Source organism: Uranotaenia lowii, chromosome 3, assembly GCF_029784155.1.
Source record: "Uranotaenia lowii strain MFRU-FL chromosome 3, ASM2978415v1, whole genome shotgun sequence".
NCBI lineage: Eukaryota > Metazoa > Arthropoda > Insecta > Diptera > Culicidae > Uranotaenia > Uranotaenia lowii.
The window spans coordinates 326,741,329-326,764,035 of record NC_073693.1 but is presented as its reverse complement, the minus strand read 5'-3'; the positions used below and the strand labels follow the sequence as shown (position 1 = coordinate 326,764,035).

General features: G+C 34.3%; 1 protein-coding gene across 3 annotated transcripts in view; it reads left to right on the top strand.

Annotated features, from left to right (window-relative positions):
• The first annotated feature begins 77 nt into the window (after positions 1-77).
• Positions 78-22,707, top strand: part of LOC129756901 (protein fem-1 homolog CG6966) — a 200,763-nt gene continuing 178,133 nt past the window's right edge. Inside the window, exons 1-2 of one of the 3 annotated variants that reach the window (XM_055753952.1) lie at positions 78-321; positions 1,359-1,479. In XM_055753952.1, coding sequence (XP_055609927.1) covers positions 1,405-1,479 — 75 coding nt within the window. In that variant the 5' untranslated portion in view covers positions 78-321; positions 1,359-1,404. Of the gene's footprint in view, positions 1,480-22,707 lie in introns of all 3 variants that reach the window. The other 2 variants (XM_055753950.1, XM_055753949.1) reach the window with 2 other exon arrangements.

Below are 22,707 nucleotides of genomic sequence, written 5' to 3'. Positions count from 1 at the left end.
CTCCACCCAAACCTTTGCTTTGTGCTTCTTCGATGTCGATGGTTCGAGACTTGGAACCTGGTCGTTACCAGCTGGCTAGTTCAGTTGCTCGCTCGCATTCGTTGGGTTCGGCCAGTGAGAAAACCAAACCCCAAAGTCTATCAATCTCTTCCGCCTTGCTCGTTGTAGCAAAAGGGAAGAAAGACAGTTCGTGCCCGGAAAATTCTAGCTCTGATGATCTTAAAATCTGTGTCAATCCGCGTCGAAGCAGTGATTTAATAAGAAATACGGTCGATCGGATTCCGATTAAACGGGAAAATTCAGAAAAGGATTATCACAGGAGTGAGTAGCGGCCTCAGAGAAACAAAGTCTCCCACGGAGGAAATTTGTTGTTGGCCGTACGTTTCTTGTGGCGATTTTGTTGAAGAGAAGCAAACAAGGGAAAAAGTTCAGCTAGCTGATGCTGTATCCTACAGCGAATTTGTTCAGCATTTCTTAAAGCATTGGTGTCCCCTTGAATTTTATCTGTGGCGCGTAGTAGTAGGCGCAGAACAACAAGAAGTGAATAAAGAACAGGCCAACTGAGATTGTAGATTGTGTCGCCCTTCTGTGATAAAACCGGAAGTGGAACCCCCAATGTTGACGATCGATGAGAACTTGACCTGTTAAAGTGAAGGAAAACATCCTTTCTCCTGCTCTTAGAGGTTTTTTTTATCAGACACAGGATACAACAGTGTGTTGGTTAAAATTAGACAGAAGGCAATCGCCAAACTACGCCTAAAACAGATAAAGCAAAAGGGAAGGATAAAAACGAAAACGGGAATTTTCCTTCTGTTTTCAACTTCTAAGCTAAGCCATCTGTTTGATCCTTTCTCTGCACTATTGAAACAGCTCTTTCAACTCGATTTGAAAGAAGGAACAAATTTCTTGAATCGAAACGGCCTGCTTCGCTTCAATTGAATGTTTAGGGGAGAAAGGCCCTCTAGATCTGTTTATGTTTAGAAGTTCTCAGCTGTAGCGAAGTGATTCGAAGTTCAGCCACGCCTGGATGAAGGAGGCGCTGGAGTCGTGACAGTGTTTCTAGAAAGAAAAATATTAACAGCAACAACAACCAGAGAACAACTCACAGCAGAGCACTATGTGATCCAAAATAAGAATAAAAGATAAACGAAACCAAAAAGTGTTACAAAATCAAAAGTGTTGCAAAAATTGAAAAAAAATAAAATAAAAGAATTCAACAGGAGTGAATAAACAAGTGTTGGTGCCGAGGTTCTGCACAATTGGCAAGAAGATCCGATCAATCTTGTAGAATTTGTTGGGTGGCTACGGCTTTATTATTGTTTTTTTATTTGTGATTATTGGTGCGTGCGTGCGTGTAGGGGAGCAGTAAATTGTGCACGAGCACACGTATTGGTGCTACATTAGATGCTAACCACAGCAATGGATAACAAAGAGAATGTTTTCAGCGCGGCCCGCGATGGCAATCTGGTCGTTCTAAAGGTGAGTTTTTGGCTTTAGTCTTCCTTCCAGGGCTCATTGAATTGAAGAATTTTCATCGCCTGCTTTATATTTTTCCAAATTTTGGTTGTTGATGATCAAAAATAAAGGACAAAAAATGATGTTTGTTATTACATAACTGTGTCCATGCGTTTTCCCCCGTTTGTCTCTACATGATAAAAAATGGAAGATACCTATTAACCAAACAGTAGCGCCACAAAGTGATCCATAGAAGAGCTAAGAGAATTTGGGAAGCTTTCAGGAACAGGCATTTAATTAAAAAGAAATTAGTTCCTAATGATATTTTTTTAATAATTATTGGGCAAAATTTTGTCATGAAAAGTTACTAGCAAGACACGCCGACGGAAATACATTTGATTTTTTCACAAACATTTACGAAAAATTTGCAAACAGCTCTCACATAAGAGCAGACATTTCAGAAGTGCATTTTTCATAAATGAAATACAACTCTTAAATAAATTTATTAAAAAATCTAAATCGTTTAAAACTTCTACCAGCACAAAAAAACAACTCAAACACACCGTTGATTCCAGAAAAAACCCATCATATTTGTTTGGTTAACAGAAAACAGGATAAAATTCTAGTTTTTTCAACCAGGGTTTTTCCTTGTTAGAATGCTTTCCAAAACAGGAATTTCGTAAATTTAGCTTACAAATATCTCCAACATGTTTTTTCTATGAAAGTTTTTGTAAAAATATCACTTTTTCTTTCAAAACCTATTAAAATACTTAGGCGTGTTTTCAATCGCAAGAAAAAAAAAACACATGTTTTTGAAACTCAATTTATTGCTTAGTAGCTATAAATATTTTTTCAAAAAATATTCCAAACACTAGAAGAAGAACTAAAAGTTGATTCTTCTTACTTTTTAAGAGATCTCTGAAGTAAAAAGCCGTAGTAAAATGTTAAAACTCATTTTACTCATTCATCGAAATTTATACCTTTTTGTTTACCTTTTTTCCTAACTACAAAACGTCAAATACTTACCTGGCATCAGAAGTGTCAGGTGTCCTGATTTATCAGAATTTGTCCTGATTTTTGAGAGACCGTCCTGATTTTTCAAAAACGCTTAAATTGTCCTGATTTTTTCAAAATGACCCTTAAAATGTCCTGATTTGTCCTGATTTTTTAAAAATATCCAAATCATAACTAAATTTATTGTTAAATGATGAGAACATCAAACAAATCTTAGATAAAATAGTTTAACCAGTTGAACCAATGAGATTCTTTGATTCAATTACATTAAAATGAGGTTTTTCGATATTAACTGCAGGCCAGCCAAGGTTATTCTCGCTTCAGTTGCATAATTCGAGGCGTCTTCAGCACCTATATTTCGCCTTTAGTTAGGCAATCTAAGCAGAACTGCATTTTGTTTTCAGCAATTTGGGGGTGTCCTGAAAAATCCTGATTTTTCTTCGCGGTGTCCTGATTTTTGACAAAACGACCTGGCAGCTCTGCCTGGCATCGCATAGGAGGCCGCATCCAGCATAACATTTCAAAAGGGCGAAATTGCCAAATGTAAACAAATCGAGTTTATGACCATTCTGGATGTACGAGGTTGCACTTTACTAAAAAAAAACAGTTTTAATCTTAAAATTACTTAAAACTTCCAATTGACAATATTCCATTAAGCGAAACATCCTGTTGGTGCATTTTCGTAGGAACGTGAAGTTACGCCTATTCAAAATGGGGTTAATTTTCTATTCGTGTAGGACCAAGAGGCGTAACTGAGTTGACCGTGTGTGACAAAACGGCGTAATTAGCTTTTACGTGTAGGGCCAAAGGGCGTAACTTCAAAACCAAAATAAAAACGGCAGATCAATTGGGAGAAATGTAAGTGGAATTCCATGCCTAACTAGAATCGAAAACAAAAAAAAGGGTAAAACTCAAAAAAACCCGAAATTAAGTGAAAAAAGTTTAAATTCTTAATAAATAATTAACGAACAAAATGTGAATATATTTCACGTTTCTTGATTTTCTTGAACAAAAAGTGATCGATTTTTTTAAAAGAATTTGAAAAGATGTTCCAAAATTTCCAACGCGTTTTTCTCGTTTCTAGCTAACTGCTAGTTTCGCTCTTATGAAATGTTACTCTAGATATAGAAACACAAGAAACTTTATAAGTATAGTTCCTTAATAAACAAACCTATGATTAAAAATTATACATACAGGAAAACAGCATGTTTTGTGAATTTTACGACAGCCTAATTTTTGCCTCTTTTTTCGTTTGAAGTTTAAGAAATTTTTGATGTTTTGTTATTATTTTCGTTTTTGATATTTCTTTATTATTTATAACATTCATTGACTTGTCATTTATTCAGTTTTATGAAACTTTTGGAAAATGTTGACATTTTTCTGTCTATTTTCGTTTTTGACTTTCTTTTAGATATTTTTAATTTTGCCATTCTTATTTATTTTTGTCAATTTATCATTTTTTTTTAAAATGCTTTTGACATTTTCGATAGATTTTAAGATGTTTTTCATTTTCAAAATTTCTGTTTAAATTGACTGTTTTTGACATTTTGCATTCTTCAGTTTTTTTCTTCAATTTTTGTTTCCTCTTTTTTTTTTTAAAGTAATTTTTGTCATTTTGACATTAACAATTTTGGTAAAGTTTGTATTTTCTACATTTTTGATACTGTTGGACGAAAAAATTACATGTGGATTATGAAATTGACATTGCTTTCAGTTGTGAATCTTTCGACAATTTTGTCATTTTCATTTCGATATTCTTGTCATTTTTAATATATATTTGAACTGTTGGTCATTTCCCAAGTAACACTTTAAGTTTTATGCAAACCTTCACAGCTCGCTTGAGACTACCCAAGTAACCAATAAGCCGTTTAAAATGGCCCTACATCAGCCTTATAGTCGAATATAGAACCTGCTTACAAAGCCTGTTAAGCTCTATATTCGACTTAAGGGCTGCCCTAAAGCCACTTTTGGCGTGTATTTCGGCCGATATACGGCTTGACCCCACTTTCGAAACACGCCAATGAGAAGATGTCAAAATATTTTTCGGCAGAAAAAAGAAATAAAAGATGTTATGTTTTTGTCCTTGTTTTCCTAAGCTGATTTATTTTCTCTGTTTTCCCTCAAATCTGTGCTTTTTTTCATTGCCGTTTGATAGAAGCTGGAATCGAACTTGGCATTTCAACGACAATGTATTTATTGATGCCCTTGCTGCTTACTCTATTTGCGCTCCAATAACAAATGGATGAAAATCGAGCCTTCTTAAATGAAACATCATAAGTTCGGAATTGAAGGAAAACATTACAGCTGGTTTGTTGATTTGATACTATTCCATTATTCATTCATGCTTAATAACCGATGATTGAAGATGATAATGCTATGCTCATTCAACGCAGGAAGAAAAAACAAAACTAGAAGTTGTGTGAATTTTTATTTATTTCCATACTGTTTTTCGTCTGACAATATTATTTTCACAAAGACAGAATACGCTTTCAATATTGCAGCAAAAAAAATGCATTTTTTTATTCTTTGGAGAATTTCACTTTTATTGAATTGGAAGCACTAGAATGTTAATCGGTTGGTATCCCTCGAAGACATGTTCCTAGCAATAGCGCATCAATTTCGCGGATTTCCGAATTCCATGGTTTGGCAGTTCCGAATCTTCCACACATGAAGACGATTCCCCGGCCACCCGGATTTTCAGCAGCTTTACAGGAGACATCACACACATCGTTCACTATCTTTGTAAAGCAATTCCTCTAACCACTTGATGAGCTTTTTCTTGCTTTCCAGTTCTGAAAGCCAGCTAATTGCAGGTTGTTTTCCTCTTTTTTGACTGAGTATATGCAGCTGGACTGGGGACTGCTATTTTTGTTGTTGTTTTTGAAAGAAAATGACAAGTACAAAGCCTGTTATAGGCATTTACATATCCCCACTGAGCTTATATAGGGCTTATATGACGTTCCAATGCCATAGGGCTTATTGGCTTTTGAAAACATTGTATTCGGCTAATAGGCACTGAAGTGCTGTTTTAGTGCCGAAATGCGGCTTATAACAGTGCTTAATGGTTTACTGGGTATTTCCTAAAGCCACTTCATAAGCCAAAGCGCATTCTTTGCTTTAGCACAACTACCTTAAAGTTAACATATGGACTAGTTGGCCCTGTTTTTTTAACGTCTTTAAAGCTAATTCTATAAGCTATTATAAAATACCCACAGAATAGTTTTATTCGACCTTATAGACATAGCTTTAATAAACCCTTCAGAGCTCTTTTAAAACTACGTCATGGAATCTGAAAGGAATTTTACTGTGGGAGCTTTCTGTTCCGTTTTTTTTTTCTCGTGTTATCACTATTATTCTCCCAAGAATTTGATGGTAAAGATTGCATTTAAAAATTTTGAAAATATTTTCATTTTCAATATATCTTAGCATAAAACTTCCAACAACCTCAGATTTCTGGTGAAATATATACGAAATAGCATCAAAACATAAGCGCGCCTCCAAAAACATCAAATGCACAGTTATGCAAACATTTAGAACATCAAGGTTGACCACATTTTAAGCATTTTTTTTAATTAAAAAATAATAATTTAAGGAACATATTAATATGTTCAAATGATGCAACTTTTTGTTTTGCATTGAAATGCATTGCCTAAACAACACATAGTACCGCAAACATTGTCAAATTGGTTAAAATTTGTTGTCTAGTTTTTAATATTATAATATTATATTTAGCAAAATGGCTTCAGTAATTTCGATTAAATTTCACAATCATCATGGCGTTTAGTAAGTTAATATTGAAAATCTTAAAGCAGTTGTAAAACAGTTTTGAAATTGTTTTACGCCAGTTAGAAAAATGTCGAAATCAAACAATTTCAATAAATAGTTTTAAAATAGTTTTAAGAGATCTTGAATCACAGCTTTGTTTGACAGTTCTCTAAATGGAATACACGCTCATGATGGATTTATTCCTTTTTGAGTAAGAGAAGCAGGGCATTCATGCAACTTTTTGTTTTGTTTCCTTTTGACTATGAGGATGGGCCATTATCTTTAAATAACAAGTAGGGGAAAGTCGGGCAAGATGGACACCCTAAGGTAGAATCGCAATAGAAAATCAGATTTTCATCGCAGTTTTTGTGCAGATGGGCAGTTAAGGTTGTTTGATATCGCATGATTCATTGGAATGAAAAAAATTTCCTACATCAAGAGTGTTTTACAGCAATCTGAAACATGCTTGCATATAACACTTTTAAGATTTGGTCGAGTAAAACGGACTCTGCGTAGAAAAGGTGTATTTTCCCGGAAAAATTTTGGTAAAAGTCCTACACATTTTTGTGAGTTAAGTATTTGAAAACGTGTTTAAACCAAAATGAAACCAACCGGCTCGAGTCCAGGAAAGAAACAGCATGGTTTCCGGAATTCCGTATTTTTTAGGCGCTGCCATTGACGGGATCCAGTTTTTACAGTTTTTATGGCCCGTTTTAAAATGCTGAGTGCTTTTTGAATGACAATTACTCTTGCCAAAGTCTATTGAAGACATATGGAAGATAAAACCGATGAAAAAATTTAAATACCTGGAAAAACTTATGTGCCCGTTTTGACCGCCCTTAAGGTGTCCGTCTTACTCGCCTTTGAAAGGTTTTTTTTAAATCGTTTGTTGCTTGAGCCCTTCGATCGAAATTGGCGGTTTTTATTCCAGAAGGTTGAAGGTTCTTTTGAAATTGAAATGCGGATGTAACAAAGTTGTTTTCATTCTTCAGCTGAATTTAGCCGTGTTAATTTATATCATTTTGAGAGCCCATTTTTCTCAACGCGTCACTCAAAATCCTTTCAAAACAGGTTATGCTATCTCAAAAAGAGGTAAAAAAGTTTAAGCGTGTATACGTTCTTCTCGATTGTCAAATTATCTGTCATTTAGTTTTATCATGCCTACATGCACTGTTCCATTAAAACAGTTTTTCAACTTGGTTTGAACGCTAGTTTTAAAAACGCATTGAAAGCTTTATTGAAACAGGTATCAAAGCCCTAATAAAAACAAGAGAGTATGTGTTTTATTGAAGCTTTAGCAACACTTTTGCAACTTTTTTACAACACTCTTAAGATAGTGTTTTATTCAAGTTGAAGTAAAACTTTCAGGGATCTTTTATAACACTCGATAAATGAAGCATTTCCTATGTTGGAATAAAACAGTTATAAAAATTGGATGCCATGGAAAAGTCTTCATAAAACAATAATAAAACTCAAAAAAGCCAATTGGCTTAATCTGTGTCACTTGTGTTGCTACTATTTTTTGCATTTTTTTTTGTTATTTCTATTGTTTTGATATTTTGATCTTTTTTTGTTTTTATTGGCATTTTGGACATTTCTCTGGTACATCTGTGACATTTGTCGGAATTTTTTGTATTGTTGTCCTTCTAGTATTTTTTTGATTTTTTTTTTATTTCTGAAATTTATGTCATTTTTAGATTTTATAATGTTTTACAAAATATTGACATTTTTGTAAATTTGGCGAACCAAAGATATGAAACTTTCGACACTTTTTTTATATACGGATATTTATAACATTTCTAATTTTTTTAAATTGGATTTTTGAAAATTTTATATTTTCTCATTTCACTGTGTCCAATCCCTCGGATTGCTCGTAATATGTTTGAAGAGCTGTTAGTGTGCACATGTGCATTGCTTGGTTGCAACGATTTTCCTCCAACAATTGCATAATAGTTATTGGCCGGCAACGTCTTCTGTGTTGTGGAGAGTCAACAAAACGCAATGACAACAACTACCATATAACATTCAACACAGTTAGACAGAAGAAGAAAAAAACACCGGTAGAGGGTGCAGGACTGGAAGAGTACCTTCACGTATTGATCAAACAACGTGTGAAAGTAAAATTTATGACAAACTTCTTCTTGTGTACCAGCCAGTCCACGGCATGTCATCATGAATGAAGGGGAGAAGAAGGCTCAAGTTGTTTAGCGACAAACTTGAGCGAGAAAAAGGGCATTTATGTTGAGTAGCTCAAGTTATTTTTTGCACTTTCTTCAGGATTATTTGCCTACCCGTAAGATTGTTATTTGTCTGGGCTGATCGATTTGGTTAGATTAGTTGGCTTTTTGCTACCTCACTATGTAGAAAAGTTGGTACTGAAACTTTTTTGACAAAAACAAACTGCTCAACTTGATGGCAAGAAATTTGCCCAGCTTTTTGTTTGAACCGATAACAATGATTGGGTAAGCTGATGCAAATAGTTTTAAAATATTTGTATAATTTGTTTTAGGAAAAATTATCAACAAGTTCAAAACATTTTCGAAAAGGAAACACATTCGTTCCCATCGGAATTTTCCGATTTGCTCCGGTCATCGACTGATTTGAATCCACAAGCCCATCTGTTAATATTTACTTCAGCAACGAGTTTGGTGTTTGCATCGCCCGATTCCTTCCTGTGCCCTGCCAGGCCTGAGGTGTTGCACCTTTGCCGTTTGTTGGTTGTTGCAGATAAGATAGGAGGGAACAAAAACAAAAACCACGAAAATAAATATACACACATGTGTTATGTGTTCCATCTATACAGCTAGCAGCTCTCTATCTATCGCTAGAAAAGCTCCACGGTACCCTACTTTGTTTGGAGTGTTTGGCGCATTGAGTGGAAAATATGAGTCAATGCAAGATTAACGTATCGTTCCATGGGAAAGGTACCTTCCCGGAATCATTGACCATTTGCGCAATTGTGGAAGGTCACATGGTTAAGTTGTTTTCGTACCCAAATATTTAACAAAAATTATATATTGGGTTTTTTTTTATAAATCCTTCCAGTGATGATGTCACTAAACATCAATTGATTGTTATGTGCTTATGTCAGAGAAAGTCCTAAGAACCTTGAGAAAGTCTCCATTTTCCAAATAAATATATGATAGTGTGGCTGGACAGGTGAAAAATAGCCATAGTCTTATCATTTAAAGGGAATTCCCCATTGAGAAGTGAAAGAGAAATAACTAGAGGCACATCTAAAGAATTATCAGTTCAATATGGGTACTTGAGTGATATTTGATATTTGACTGACCCATATTCGAGGCTGATTTCCATCTGATAGTGTCATTTAGTACCATAAGTTTTTTAGATTTTTGTTCATGTAGAGTTGATAATGTCCCATAACATATCTAAAAAGTCAAAACAATATTCGGAAGACAAACAGTCGAATCCAAAAGACATACTGGTTGTTCCCATAGTTTACTCCACCGGTGGACCACAGTGTAAAAAGAACAACAGGGCATATCGTCATGGGTACTGGGAAAATATTTTGGGCGGAAGTAAGAACGGCATTATCATCGCGGTTTGATTCAAAGATAATCGAAAAAGTTGTGTAAAATCTTAAATTTCTTTAAATTTCCCAAAAACGTTATTGATAAAGATATCTAAGGGTTAAAAGAAGTAGATTAGAGGATACTGCTTGTAAAATCGGCCTATGTGGTAACAAACATTGATAAAATATCAGACTAGGTAAAATTTACAAACAAACATAAATTAACATATAAAAATAAGTAATATGAACATCTTTTAGGTCACAAATGAGCACTAGGGTGTCCCAAAATTGCATAAATTCTGGGAATCTGGGGGCTCATCCTCCAAATGGTTGATTAGGATGTGGAGAACAAACTTTTGTATGGCGCCGACTTAAAGAAATCATGTTTAGAGGTTCCGCAAGGCGATCTTTGAAAAAAGTCCACTTTCAAAATATTTGATTTTAAATAAATTCTGGGTCTGAAAATTTTTACAAAATTCATTTATTTTATATTTTTTTAAATTTTGTTCGGGTTAAATACTACACGTAGAAAATTAAAACTGAACCAATTTCATATCAAAATTAATAATAAGCAAGCTATTTAAAAAAAAATTTTTTTTTTGGTCCAAAAATTTTGTATTCAACTGACCAAAATGTGTACCTAGCGTAGAATATTTTTGATATCAATGCCATCAAAAGATGCGGATTTTTGTGCACTTAAACTTGGCTGAACAAAGCATGTTGTTTGTGTCATCGTGTGAAGAGCTATTCACGGTTTAATCCTTAATGAAAATCGCAATATAGGATATTTTTTTATATAATTTATTAAATTCGTCTTAATAAATACCTACTTGAAAATCAAAACACTTGCAAAAAAAGACTCGGATAGTTTAAGGGAATCGTCAGAAGGCCATATGTCAAATTTTAGCTGAATCTGACAACGGGAAGGAGTTGCACTTCAATTAAGACCAACATTTCACCTGAAGACTGCAACTCGATTGGACTAAAAACAAAAAAAAGTTCTGTAAGGCTGTTCAAAGATTGTATTGCAATTTTGAGACACCCTAAAGAGTACTAGAAGGCCAAATCAATTCTTCGCGCAGCCTACTAAGTGGTTTGAAGCTTATGCAGTACAATCGTGAGTAACAATTTTTAAAATAAGATCAGTGAGGTTGGGCCATTCATTCCACTTGTAACTCGCAATCAAATTTATTTGGAAGAGCTCGTGTTAACAGTGGTTCTCAAGCAATTGTATCCTGCCTAAGCGTGGGTAAAGATTTGAATAAAAGTGGAAGACGAATATTGACTGCTATAATAAGGATTTTATTTAAAAAAAACAACAACAACGATATATAACTTTTTTCTAGATTGTTTTTCATTTTTGTAGAGTAGGGGAGATAAGGGCATAACGAGCACCCAGGGCATAATAAAAAGCACTACTCTTTTCTACAAAAGTACGTATTTTCTTAAATAAATTTTCATGAGGATTTGTTTCGTACTTCCTACAGCATTAAATTTTCACAAAAACAGGAATCTCCTTATCATCTTTACAGAGATATTTTAAAAAAAATCAGCTAGGTTCTCAAGTAACGAAATTATTATAAGTTTTGAGCATCACGAAATAAGCTCTTATGATCTTAAAATCACCCTGATCTATAATGTACGCCCTGCAACATGATGTACACATTGTTTTTAAATTTTTACCATCATAAAGTTTTTGATTTTTCACTTTTATCAATTTTGAAACACGTGTTTACTTAAATTTGTTGACTCGGGGCATATAGAGCATCCCCGGCAGAAAACGCTCATCGTACCCTGATTAATGGTGCTTATACTGCCTCAGGGGGGGTTCTCATTATGCCCCCACAGTGGCTGGTTTTCAGTCTTTGGCAACATTTTTTAAAATGCATTTTTCAACGTTTTCATCTAGCTTTTCAAGTTTCAGTCTGTTAGGAAATAGGCTTTTCAAGTTTGAACACGAAACAATAATGTAACCTCCATATTATAGCTATTTTCTATGGTTAAATAAGCGTTTTCCTTAAGGTGGCCATCATGCCCTTATCTCCCCTAACTGCTGGGTTTTGACCGAATTTGCTCGGAGTTATGGTAGACAATTTTTTTAATCAAATGACGGCTCTTTGTCAGGTTTTTAGATCAAATAGCCCGAATTTGTCCAGCCCAGATGTGTAGTACTGGAAAAAATCTAGCAACCTTAGGCATGAAGTTCTAAATCGTACACAGCAAAAAAAGTAATGCGATATTACATCAAATACCTGCACATAACTTGAGTCGCAAAAGGTACCTTATTTTACATTGTCTTGATGTACCCGTCTGCATGGAGACAAAGAATATGTTTCGAACCGCTGATCCATATGGGCTAAATTTCCTAAAAAATGAAAAATAATGAAATTATTTTTCAAGCTGTGGGTTTGCTTATATTTTTGATTAATTTTGGTAGTACTTACAAGCCAAACAAATACAGCTGAGGTCCGTAATCCGTTTCTTAATTTTTGAAATGAAATCAAATTTGAACGTCAACAAAGGAAAACATTGACTACTTGATGCGATATCACATAGAAGGTTGTTATATTACACTCCACGACGTATTCGAGTTGTGTACATCATTTAGATGTATTATTGCAACAGAAATCTGTAATCCCCAGAAATTACATCGTCCATCGTTACATTTTTTTGCTGTGTAAGGCAAAAATACGTAGGGAAAGGGTGCCTAATATATTTTGTCTGGGGGTTTTAGATTTGATAAGAGCGAGCCAAATCTTCAATTGTAAGATATAAAATTTCTAAGTTACTAAGTTCCAAATTCTTTAAGGCACTCGGTTGAAGTTTTAAATAATTATTTTAAAGTGTGTCGATGTTCCTTATTTGGCACTAATTGTTCCTAATTGTTAACATATGTGTTCCTAATAATGGACATATAAAGGAAAATTGTGTTAGCGTACCCAATTTTCGAGAAAACGATGTTATTGTAAAAGTAAAAGACAAATGGCTCAATGATTCTAATTAGTTCTTTTGAATTTTTGAACTACGATTTTCTTTGAACTTTTGTACAATGCTCATGTTCATCAAGTTATAAATATGGATAAGTTTTTTTTCTTTTGGGATAGACACACGGTTTTTATTGAAAGCTTCCTCAAATTCAATTACAGCCATGGTTTCTCTAAGCTGTGAAGCTTCATGTCTATTTCCAGAACTTTTTCGGATTTCTTAACAGCGCTCTGTAAAATCTTTCAAAAATATATTTTCTATACATAGATATAGCTTTGAAATATACTATGTATCGTTGAAAAAATCATCCTGTTTTAACTTATCACCATTTATTTTACAGTAAATTGAAAATAAAATTAAGATATAATAAGTTTTAACAACTTTACGTCAATCATTTATTTCATTTATTTTACGTCAATCATATTCATTCATAAAATCGCCATAACTTCAATATAGTCTGGAACACTTTGGCTATGTCCAACACACTGAAAAAAAGTGTTCCTAAATATCCACATAACAATTTTTAGTGTTTACTTGAAAAAAAAAAAACATGATTTTATCAGTGTAATTACAACAATCATTGTGATTAACAATCCGACAAAAATTTTCAAAGAAATCGGTTGAAAAGTTCAGTTTATATCTTCCATTTTTAAAACTATGTTTTTTTAAGAAACGTGCTAAGAATCCCGTTCAATTTGGACATACTTTTAACAAAGCGATTTTTACTAAAAAGTTTTTAAATTAGTAAACTTACTTGTGTGTATAAATAAACTTAAGATGATCCGTTACATTATCATTTTTTTGTAGTTGTGATAAGACGAAAATAACGTCACAAATAGTCCAAATAAAGTGGTATGTTAACATTAGCCACACATGCCAAGACAACATATCTAATCAATGCATTTTGAAGGTAATACGCTTTGAACATAAGGCAAGAAAGAATTTTATGAATAAACCGATTCAAAAAAAAAAATATAAAAATTCATACAAGGTTTTGATACCTTACATGTAATATTTTGACTTTTAAAAATTATACATAAAGAAGCCCAAAACAAATAGTTGGGTGATTTTTGTTTCAAATTCAAATTAACCTTAGAAGTAAAACAAATTTAAGTTTTTATGATGGTTTCATAATGATTGGAAAGTGGAATAAGAGAGTGTTTCTGTATGCCCCTCAAGCATATTCCTAACCTACTCCAAAATTTGTAAAAAAAATAACGACTCCCTCAGAAACCTTTTTAATACATTTTCTTTTGTGACTAACGACTTTGTATCTATTTCTAAACAATTAAAAGCTCCGGTCGTAGGTATTATTCAAAAATATATTTATTTTGATTAACTTCTTTTCAAAATTTACAATGTTCCGGTTAGAGTGTCCTACCCGGGATTTCCCGGTCGGAAATTCCCGGGAATTTGGAAAAATTCGGGAATTCCCGAATCCCGGGAAACGCTTAAAAAATCCCGGGAATTCCCGAAGCCAACAAAGAGTGCTAAATTACTAAAAATTAACACGACCTAAATAAAAAAAAATGGGTCGGATTGAGCAAGAAAAATGATAGTTATACCTTGATGGCACAGTCTCAATTTTTTTTTCTTAAATCTGGTTAATACATTGAATTTCATAAAAACAATGTTGAATAGATAACTAGAAAACTTAGTGTAAAAGTGAGAAACGACAATGAATCCAAAAAATCAAACAATTTCAATAATGAAACGCTACGGAAAGAATATAACTTTTCAATTTTTCAACACTCATCATTTAGAACTTCCGTTTCGGAAACTGTTACTTAACAGTAGCAAAATCATCGGCAAAGAAATGACATAATGTGAAACAAATGGATATAGTTATTTGAAAATTTAAGATATTTGATGAATAACCTGAATTCTAGCAAACTAACTTCTATCGATTATGAAAAATCTTTTTCAATTATTCCATATTTTTGCAGCTAGAATCAGGCCAGTTTCTCGGTTAAAGTATTTTGTTTTTGGGTCTTAAATTGCTTATTGAATTTTTGAGGCATTAAAACCTTAAATTTAAAAAATACCATATTGATAAGGATTCCTACGCAGTAGATGGGTAAGATCTTCATGTTGAAATCTTCACTTTCAATTTTCCCGGGATCCCGGGAATTCCCGGGAAAAGGATCGTCAGATTTCCCGATTCCCGGGAACGATAAAACGGCCGGGAAATGGACACTCTAGTTTCGGTTGAATATCATTTTTTTCTTTGCTATGGTGGCAGGTTATTGGTGGTAGCGTTTTGGTGTTTCAAGAATCCTGGGAGACTATTGTACTTCATTCTGGTGGTCTTTTCATTCGGGCGATTTTTCATTTTCTCCGTGTTGACTCTTCCGGTTGCTAGATTTACTCTTGATCTTGTTGGAAATCTGTGGTTAAGATGCTGCTGGATTTGTCGGTTGTGGTGGATCTGAATCACAGTTTGGAGTTCTCTTAAAGTGGCTCTTGGTAGTATCGAGTGCGAAGCTTCTTGAAATAGATCGTAGGTGGAGAAAAGTCTAACTCGTTTATAAGCTGCTTTTAAGCATCGAACTGCAAGGCTTGAAGAGGTCTAATGTAGGCTTTCTTCGCAGCTCCCCAAATCGAGACCATATACTGTAACTTGGATTGCACAAATGCATGATACACACAGGTTAATTGTTTAAGATAGTCATCTCCGTATTGTTCCATCTATAGTTTATTTCAGTATGTCAAGCCGAAGCCAAGGCACTAATACATGAAAAAATTATGAGAAAGACTTGAAACTTACGAAAATGGCAATAAGAGCAAAAATTCATTTTGGGTGACAAGCAAAAAGAAAGATTTGATATTCATTGAAGAAACGATTACAATTACAAAGCAAACCAAACAAAGTATATTTCTGTTTTTAATTTTCTTAAATTTTGATAAGTTTTTGAATTTGTATGGTCTAAAAGCTAATGTTCACACATGATTATTTCAAATTGTTGAGCCGCCGACCGTGGCCTAGAGGTTGACATTCAAGTGTCCTAAGCCAGATATCATGAGATCGAGTCTCGGTCAAAGGCATACATGGTTCTCTTTCTGTGGATTGGTGGTGTTAGCCATTATATCCTTGAAAGATTTATAAATTTTAATATAAGTTATGTTGAATAATCCAGAGTAACATAAAATTCAATTAAAAGGAATCATACTTTCAGGTAGAATGTAATGAATTTGGAATCGATAAAGGTGTAATAAAAATAGAAGAAAAATAGCTCAAACGTGCATCCGCATGCCTTTCACTGGTATTATAAAACGTGTCTCAAGTCGAGGAAAATAGCCCACACATGTTTTCTACCGTGCCTGGTATTGTACTTGTCCAATCTTGTTGCTATTTTTGAGCATTCTTGTTCCCCGATGCACCTTCTAATTATTTTCCTACCGGGAAAACACACCCAAACGGGACATATGCCACCTGGAAGCACTCTATCTCTCTGCCGGCAGAACGCACATGTCTTCATCAGCTGCCAATAAAAATAATAATCCACCCCCCGATTTTTACGCACAAACCTATTCTAATTTTAGTAAAACCAACTAACCAAAACGAAAGAACGAACGTCTTTGGCTGGTGGTGTCTAAGCGAAGCCAAACTTTGTAGAGAACCAAAAATGTGGCAACCATCTTCGACTCGAAGCAAATTGTGCAAAATTTCGCATCACACTCGAGCGTGTTTTCCAATGGCTGGCAATGTTTTTGTTGTTGTTTTGGTTCGATAGAAGGGTAAAAATATTGCTGCGCTTGTTACCTGTCAGTAGGATTTGAGAGCGCGTCAATGGAAATTTGCGCATGTAGAATTTATGGCGCTAATGGTTATTACCTACTGCTGATAGTTAAAAATAGGGGAAAGAAAACTTGCGAAGAGGGGGAATTGGGGATTTTATTGGTTGGCTTCTGTTTCTTGTAAACCAGAGTTCTGCTTCTGGAAGCTTTAGGTTGATATTTATTTGAAAGTTCAGTGAGGTAATTTCATGAACGATGATGATTTTTGAGACATATCATTTTGGGACTCTTGATCAGTTTTCAACGATTGCATAGAATTCCTAAAAATAGCACGAGTGTTACCCATCTATTAATGAGGAAAAACTAAAGATTTCAGGAACTATCGACCGATTTCTATACTGGTAAAATGTTCAGAGTTTTGATTTTATTTGATCATAAGGATTTTAACAGCAGGATGTCATTCATCCCTCAAAATAAAAAATGTTCAGAGAAGGTATTTGAAGCCTCAAAGGTATAAGTGCATTAAGTGCATAAGGCTTATTTCGAGAAAACTTTAAGTTGTAATGTTTGGTCATTTTAGAAAAATAATAGAAAAACGTAAAAGTATGTGAATGTATTTCTCAAACTCTGGAAAAATCTTTGAATATAGTTTGAAATATGAAAATCGGTACAAAAGAGATGAAAAGTTGGTGTGTCCGTTCCTTATTATTTTATCGCGGGTGATTTTTTGAAAATATTGAACTGCTTTTTTCATTTTTAATACAACTTTAAAACCAGGTTCAACTTTACTTTTTGTTTGAAAGCAATAGTTTGATCGTTTTTTTTTAAGGTTTTATTAATGACACTTTACCATCCTTGTGGCATTCGTGTTTTGGTAATAGCTTGATCTGGTTTTTACATTCAATTTTCAAAACTTTTGTTAAGTTTTATTTTAATTTTATCCTAGTAATTAGTAAGTCAGTAACAGTATTTATATATAAACTAGCTGATCCCGTACGAACTTCGTTTCGCTTTAAATCATTGGTACGTCAAAATGAGTTTAGAAAATGAATTCGAAACATTCTTTCAACAATTTTGGGGAAAAAATTCAACAGTGTTCAAAGTCGCTATTATTTCTATTACTTGATGAATTACTATTACTATTATTTCTATTACTTGATGAACTTGAATTAAACGGTTGATTGGATTTTTATTAAAATTTATGTGAGAGTGTTTTCTTCTCGATCGGTTGCAAAATCTAGACATTATGGCAGAAACATGTCCTATTTGTTTATGTGCACGACTCTTTTGCTTGACCTTCACACTTAAATTGGTATCAATTAACTGCCTCGAACAAAATTATTGCACAAAACACTGAGCTTTCAATGAAACCCTCTTTTTCTGTCCCGTGGCCTGAAATTCGATAATTAAAACCAATTTTACGTTCCTCACAACTTCCTTGTGCCATTTTTTTTTTCAAATTATATGTAAATAACGTCAGGAACTTGAAAACAGTGAACAGTGAATATAGACGCCCCTTTCGCCGACCCTTGACACGGAACATGCTACCTGGAGTCAATTGCTCATAGTTTATAACCCTCATCTGAACATTTTCATCTCAATCCGATGCATGATCACGACAATATCACAAAAACAGTGAGCAACTAACATGGACGGCCTTTTTTTACCACGATTCAAACTTCTGAAATCAGTTATCTTTTCTTTTAAACTCCCATGTGTCAATTTTCATTACAATTCTATGCTCAATCAAGAGAATATCGTAAAAACAGTGAACAGATAATAACCCCTTTTGCCGACCCCTGAGTCAAGATTTGAAACCTGAAAGCAGAAGAGCGTCCCTCAAAACTCCTATGCGAAAATTTTCATCTCAATCCAATGTAGAATAACGTCAAAATCGCAAAAACATTAAAGTTGGGTATGGACGACTCCTTCAGCTGACTTCTGATCCGCAATTCGAAATTTGAAATCGATTGCTCGTCCCTCAAAACACTCATGTGCTAATTTTCATCACAATACGATCTATAAAAACGCCAATATCGCAAAAACATTAATCAGTGGATATGAACGACCCCTTTTGCCGACCCCTGACCCTAAATTTGATAACTGTAATCGATTGCTCGTCTCTTAAAACACTCATGTGCAAATTTTCATCACAATCCAATGTAAAATAAAGCCAATATCGCAAAAACATTAATCAGTGGATATGGACGACCCCTTTTGCCAACTCCTGACCCTAAATTTGATAACTGTAATTGGTTGCTCGTCTCTCAAAACACTCATGTGCAAATTTTCATCACAATCCCACGGAAAATAACGTCAATAACGTGAAAACAATATTTGTCTCGTATGGACGACCCCCTTCAGAAGGGGTCGTCCAAAAATCTAAAAACATTTTTCATCATTCCTGGTCCTAATGAGCATCCATGCCAAATTTCAGATCTCTAGCTCTTAAGGCGGCTGAGTCTATAGAGGACAAACAAACAAACAAACAAACAAACAAACATACAGATAATTGCTTTTTATATATATATAGATATAAAACAATCTTTAGGATTAGATTAAATGATATAAGATTAGAAGCAGAAACCCTAGACTCAACTATAAATATTCCAGTTTTACTAAGAATTTGCCTAAAATTGTGAAAGTTATTAGTCTTAGATGATTGCACTAGTCAAAAGTGCATCCTGATCTAATCCTTATACGCATACATCCAACAACAATTTTTTTTGCTAACATGCAAAGGTGACATCGATCCTAATGCGTAACATTGATCTTTCACCCCCTCCTCTCTTTTCTAAACTATTTATTGACTCTTCTACCCAGACAACCATTTGGTGGGCATTTCGAATTTGCAACACAAATATACGTGCAAATGTACGTGTAAACATATTGTATATAATGCAGCAAAACCAGTATACACGTATCATTTTGGAGGCCATATAGGTACATTAGCACACATATTCTTGATTTAGATTGTTTTGAATTACGATTTGCACGACTTGTCATGCGATTCATTTACGACTACTCTGATTCTTTTTGGAATATACTATGACAATTTACATCATCATATAGATGATTGAGGTTGTAATCTTGTATGCCTTCGCTCAATATGCGATTGTGAATATCTTTATATACGACATTTTTCGTAACAAAAGAAGACTTATTTGGTCGCCTTCTGCGACTTGAGTGCAGGGCTCTCATTTTCCGTCTGTTGAATAAAATTAAGATTATTTCAAGGAAATGCGCTTTTTGCTGTCAAATTCAAGTTTATATCGTACAATTTATTATTTGCCTGATTGCTGAATTTTTTCAACGTTCATGAAGTTATAGTAGTACATGGACTTGATCCCCCGACGATACGATCTGCAGCTCATGATGGTTCCTCGACGCTATCTGGAATATATAAATTCAAGGGGATTTGCTTCGAATGCATGAAACTAAAAGCAAATCGTATATTTCTATAACTAAAATCTTTTAAATCGTAGAACACGTCATCGATGATCTAAAAATAGACCAACATTTTGAAGCCTCCTTAAATACGATTCCAATCATCGAAGTCTCATTATCATAAACGATTTTATTTAACTCATTTGTATTCTTTTACGATTGCCAGCAAATACGTTTCACGAAAATCAGACATGCGAATTAATTTGCATAGGTATACGATTGCATGCACATTATTTCGAATCATTATAGTTATATACGATTGTATAGCGTATATCTCTTAGTGGCAAGCAGAATTGCGAGCTTATTTTCTGTTTTTCAGTTTACAAGTTTTGTTTAAATAACGAGAAATGTCATTGTTTTAGTCAAAAATATATTCACAAAATTTAAACAAATATTAAAACAAACATTTATGCTATCACAGAGTGAGAAATGCTTTGATATTGGATACAGCACCGGCCTGGATTTCGGGTAGAAATGTTTCGCCGCCGCGCTCAATGTGAACACTCTGGGAAGAACATTTATTACCAGCAGATACCTTTGTACTTTTGTATTGCTGAACTAATCGACTTTGGTACCACTCTTCCGACTTTTCATCTTTTTTTCTTTTTTAAATATAATCTTTCATTTTAACAATCTTGTTTGATAGAAAAATGTACTTTCTGCTAAGATCTAACACCTGGTTGTTATGATAATATAAATCGTATTTCATGTTTAAAAAAACTTGGAATTATTTTATGCATAGTACGACAAAATCTGTCAATCACGGCTGATCATCGTATATCGGTCGTTTCACGGATTTTTTGCAAAGTTTCGTACACAAAGGTTGAGTTCATATGTACATAAATAAGAGTCTCTCTTCTTCTTGTCGTAATAAAATCATGCAATGCATTTAAATACGGTAAAGAATATGCATGGGCCGCACATTGTAGGTGCAGATATACGAAAATGAGTTTAAATAACATTCTACACGATATAATCTGTAAAATAAAATACGTTTCTGGTTGTCTGGCCGACACCGTTATTAATGGTCAAAGAGAGAGCATCAGTTTTGAGCATTGTAAATGAACTGTCAATCAAGGCAACATTCTTTTGAACTTAGTTAAAAATTGATGGCCTCGGTCAATCACGGAGTATCAACCATTGGCGATGTGGAACACGTTCTACTGAGCCACGTCAGTGATCATGGAATTCGAAATATATTTAACTTCTATAAATTTTAATTAATCAAAAAATTCTATGAAGTTAGAATCATCCATTTTTCAAAAAATTGTAGGAATCATGTCAGGCTCAATGATTTAAGGTGGATGTGAGTAGTCAATCAAGCTAAGCTAAAAATTATAGAACTTTTCAGAATTCTTGACTGAATGGGAGTTGATAAGATTCATAATCAGATTTTGTTTTTCATTTTTGTTTGTTGGTTAGTTAATCAGTTATCAAAGGTTGATTTGAGTCTATATTGATTCATTTTAAAAGTTCTCAACGTCATATCACCAAAACAAGAAGTGATGTACAACATCTTGCAGAAAATTCGAATCTATGAAGCCAATACCTTTCAAAATCAATCATTCAAACATAGACACCAAATACAAAACAAAATTTGAAAAACAAAGAAAAAAATACACTTGTTTTGCGCTGAATCACTGGATAATCCATAAAATATCGACGAGAAAGATTCACCTCTACCGATTGCACGTTCCGATTCAAGGTCGGTTGTCGAGTGTCGGAATAAACGAGGAAATCGCACCCCAATCAACAACGGCAAACAACCAGCCAGACACAGAGTCAGAGAGAGAGAGAGAGATCGAGCGAGAGCACAGGAACAAGAAACAGAACCAAGAACGTCTACTCGAATCAAAGGAAGGAAGAACTTCAAACGACTACGACCAGAACCTACCAAAGGGGAAGAAAGCTAGGACAACGTCTTGGAGGGGGGTTTCAAGAAAGGGGGAAACGTGAGATTCAGCTGTTACAGTTCCTTAACCTTTCCTTTACTTCTGGTGCTGCTGCTACTTTTGCTTCGCTAAATGCGTTTTCTTGCCGCGAAACATCTTCGACTCGACAACAGCAACAAGCCGCTTCTCTTAGAAGAAGTAAGTAGACACACAACACACGCTCTATAAATAATTCCCGAGACTGACTGGCTCGGTCGGAGAAGATCGGGGAGCAATAACTTCTCTCCTGGCAAGGTAATGGAAGGAAGAAAAAAAAACATTCTACTCGAAGAGACATATGAACGTTTTTCCAATGAAAAACAGCACGCAATTTTCGAGGCCCAGACCGAACTTGTTTATTCGCTGTAATCATGAAATGCTTCCGACACACTGGCTGGCTGGCGTGATGAAAATTGACGAACAAAAAACAACAAATTCAATCGATCACAGTTTATTGCGGAACGCTAAATTTGTTTATCGATCAAATAGTTGGTTCGAAGAAAAAAACCCAAACAAAAAAAACAATCTTTGATGTCTCGAAAAATCTGTTTGAGAACAAAACCAGACGATGTAACGTTTTGAGAAACAGATGGAAAAGTCATTTCCACCTACCCACACACGTCGGGAAATTCCGATGACTTTTCCGGAACAACAAACGGCGGCCTAGAGATTGGTCAACCGCACGATGACATTGATCATCGTGGGAAATTCAAAGCAGTAATCCTATAAATTTGAACAAAAAATAAAATAAACACAATCGAAAAAAATTGTAATAAAACAAATTTTTACAGAATTGTTATCATCAGCAGCGGTTTCACTTTTTCTTTGTTAGATTTTTTT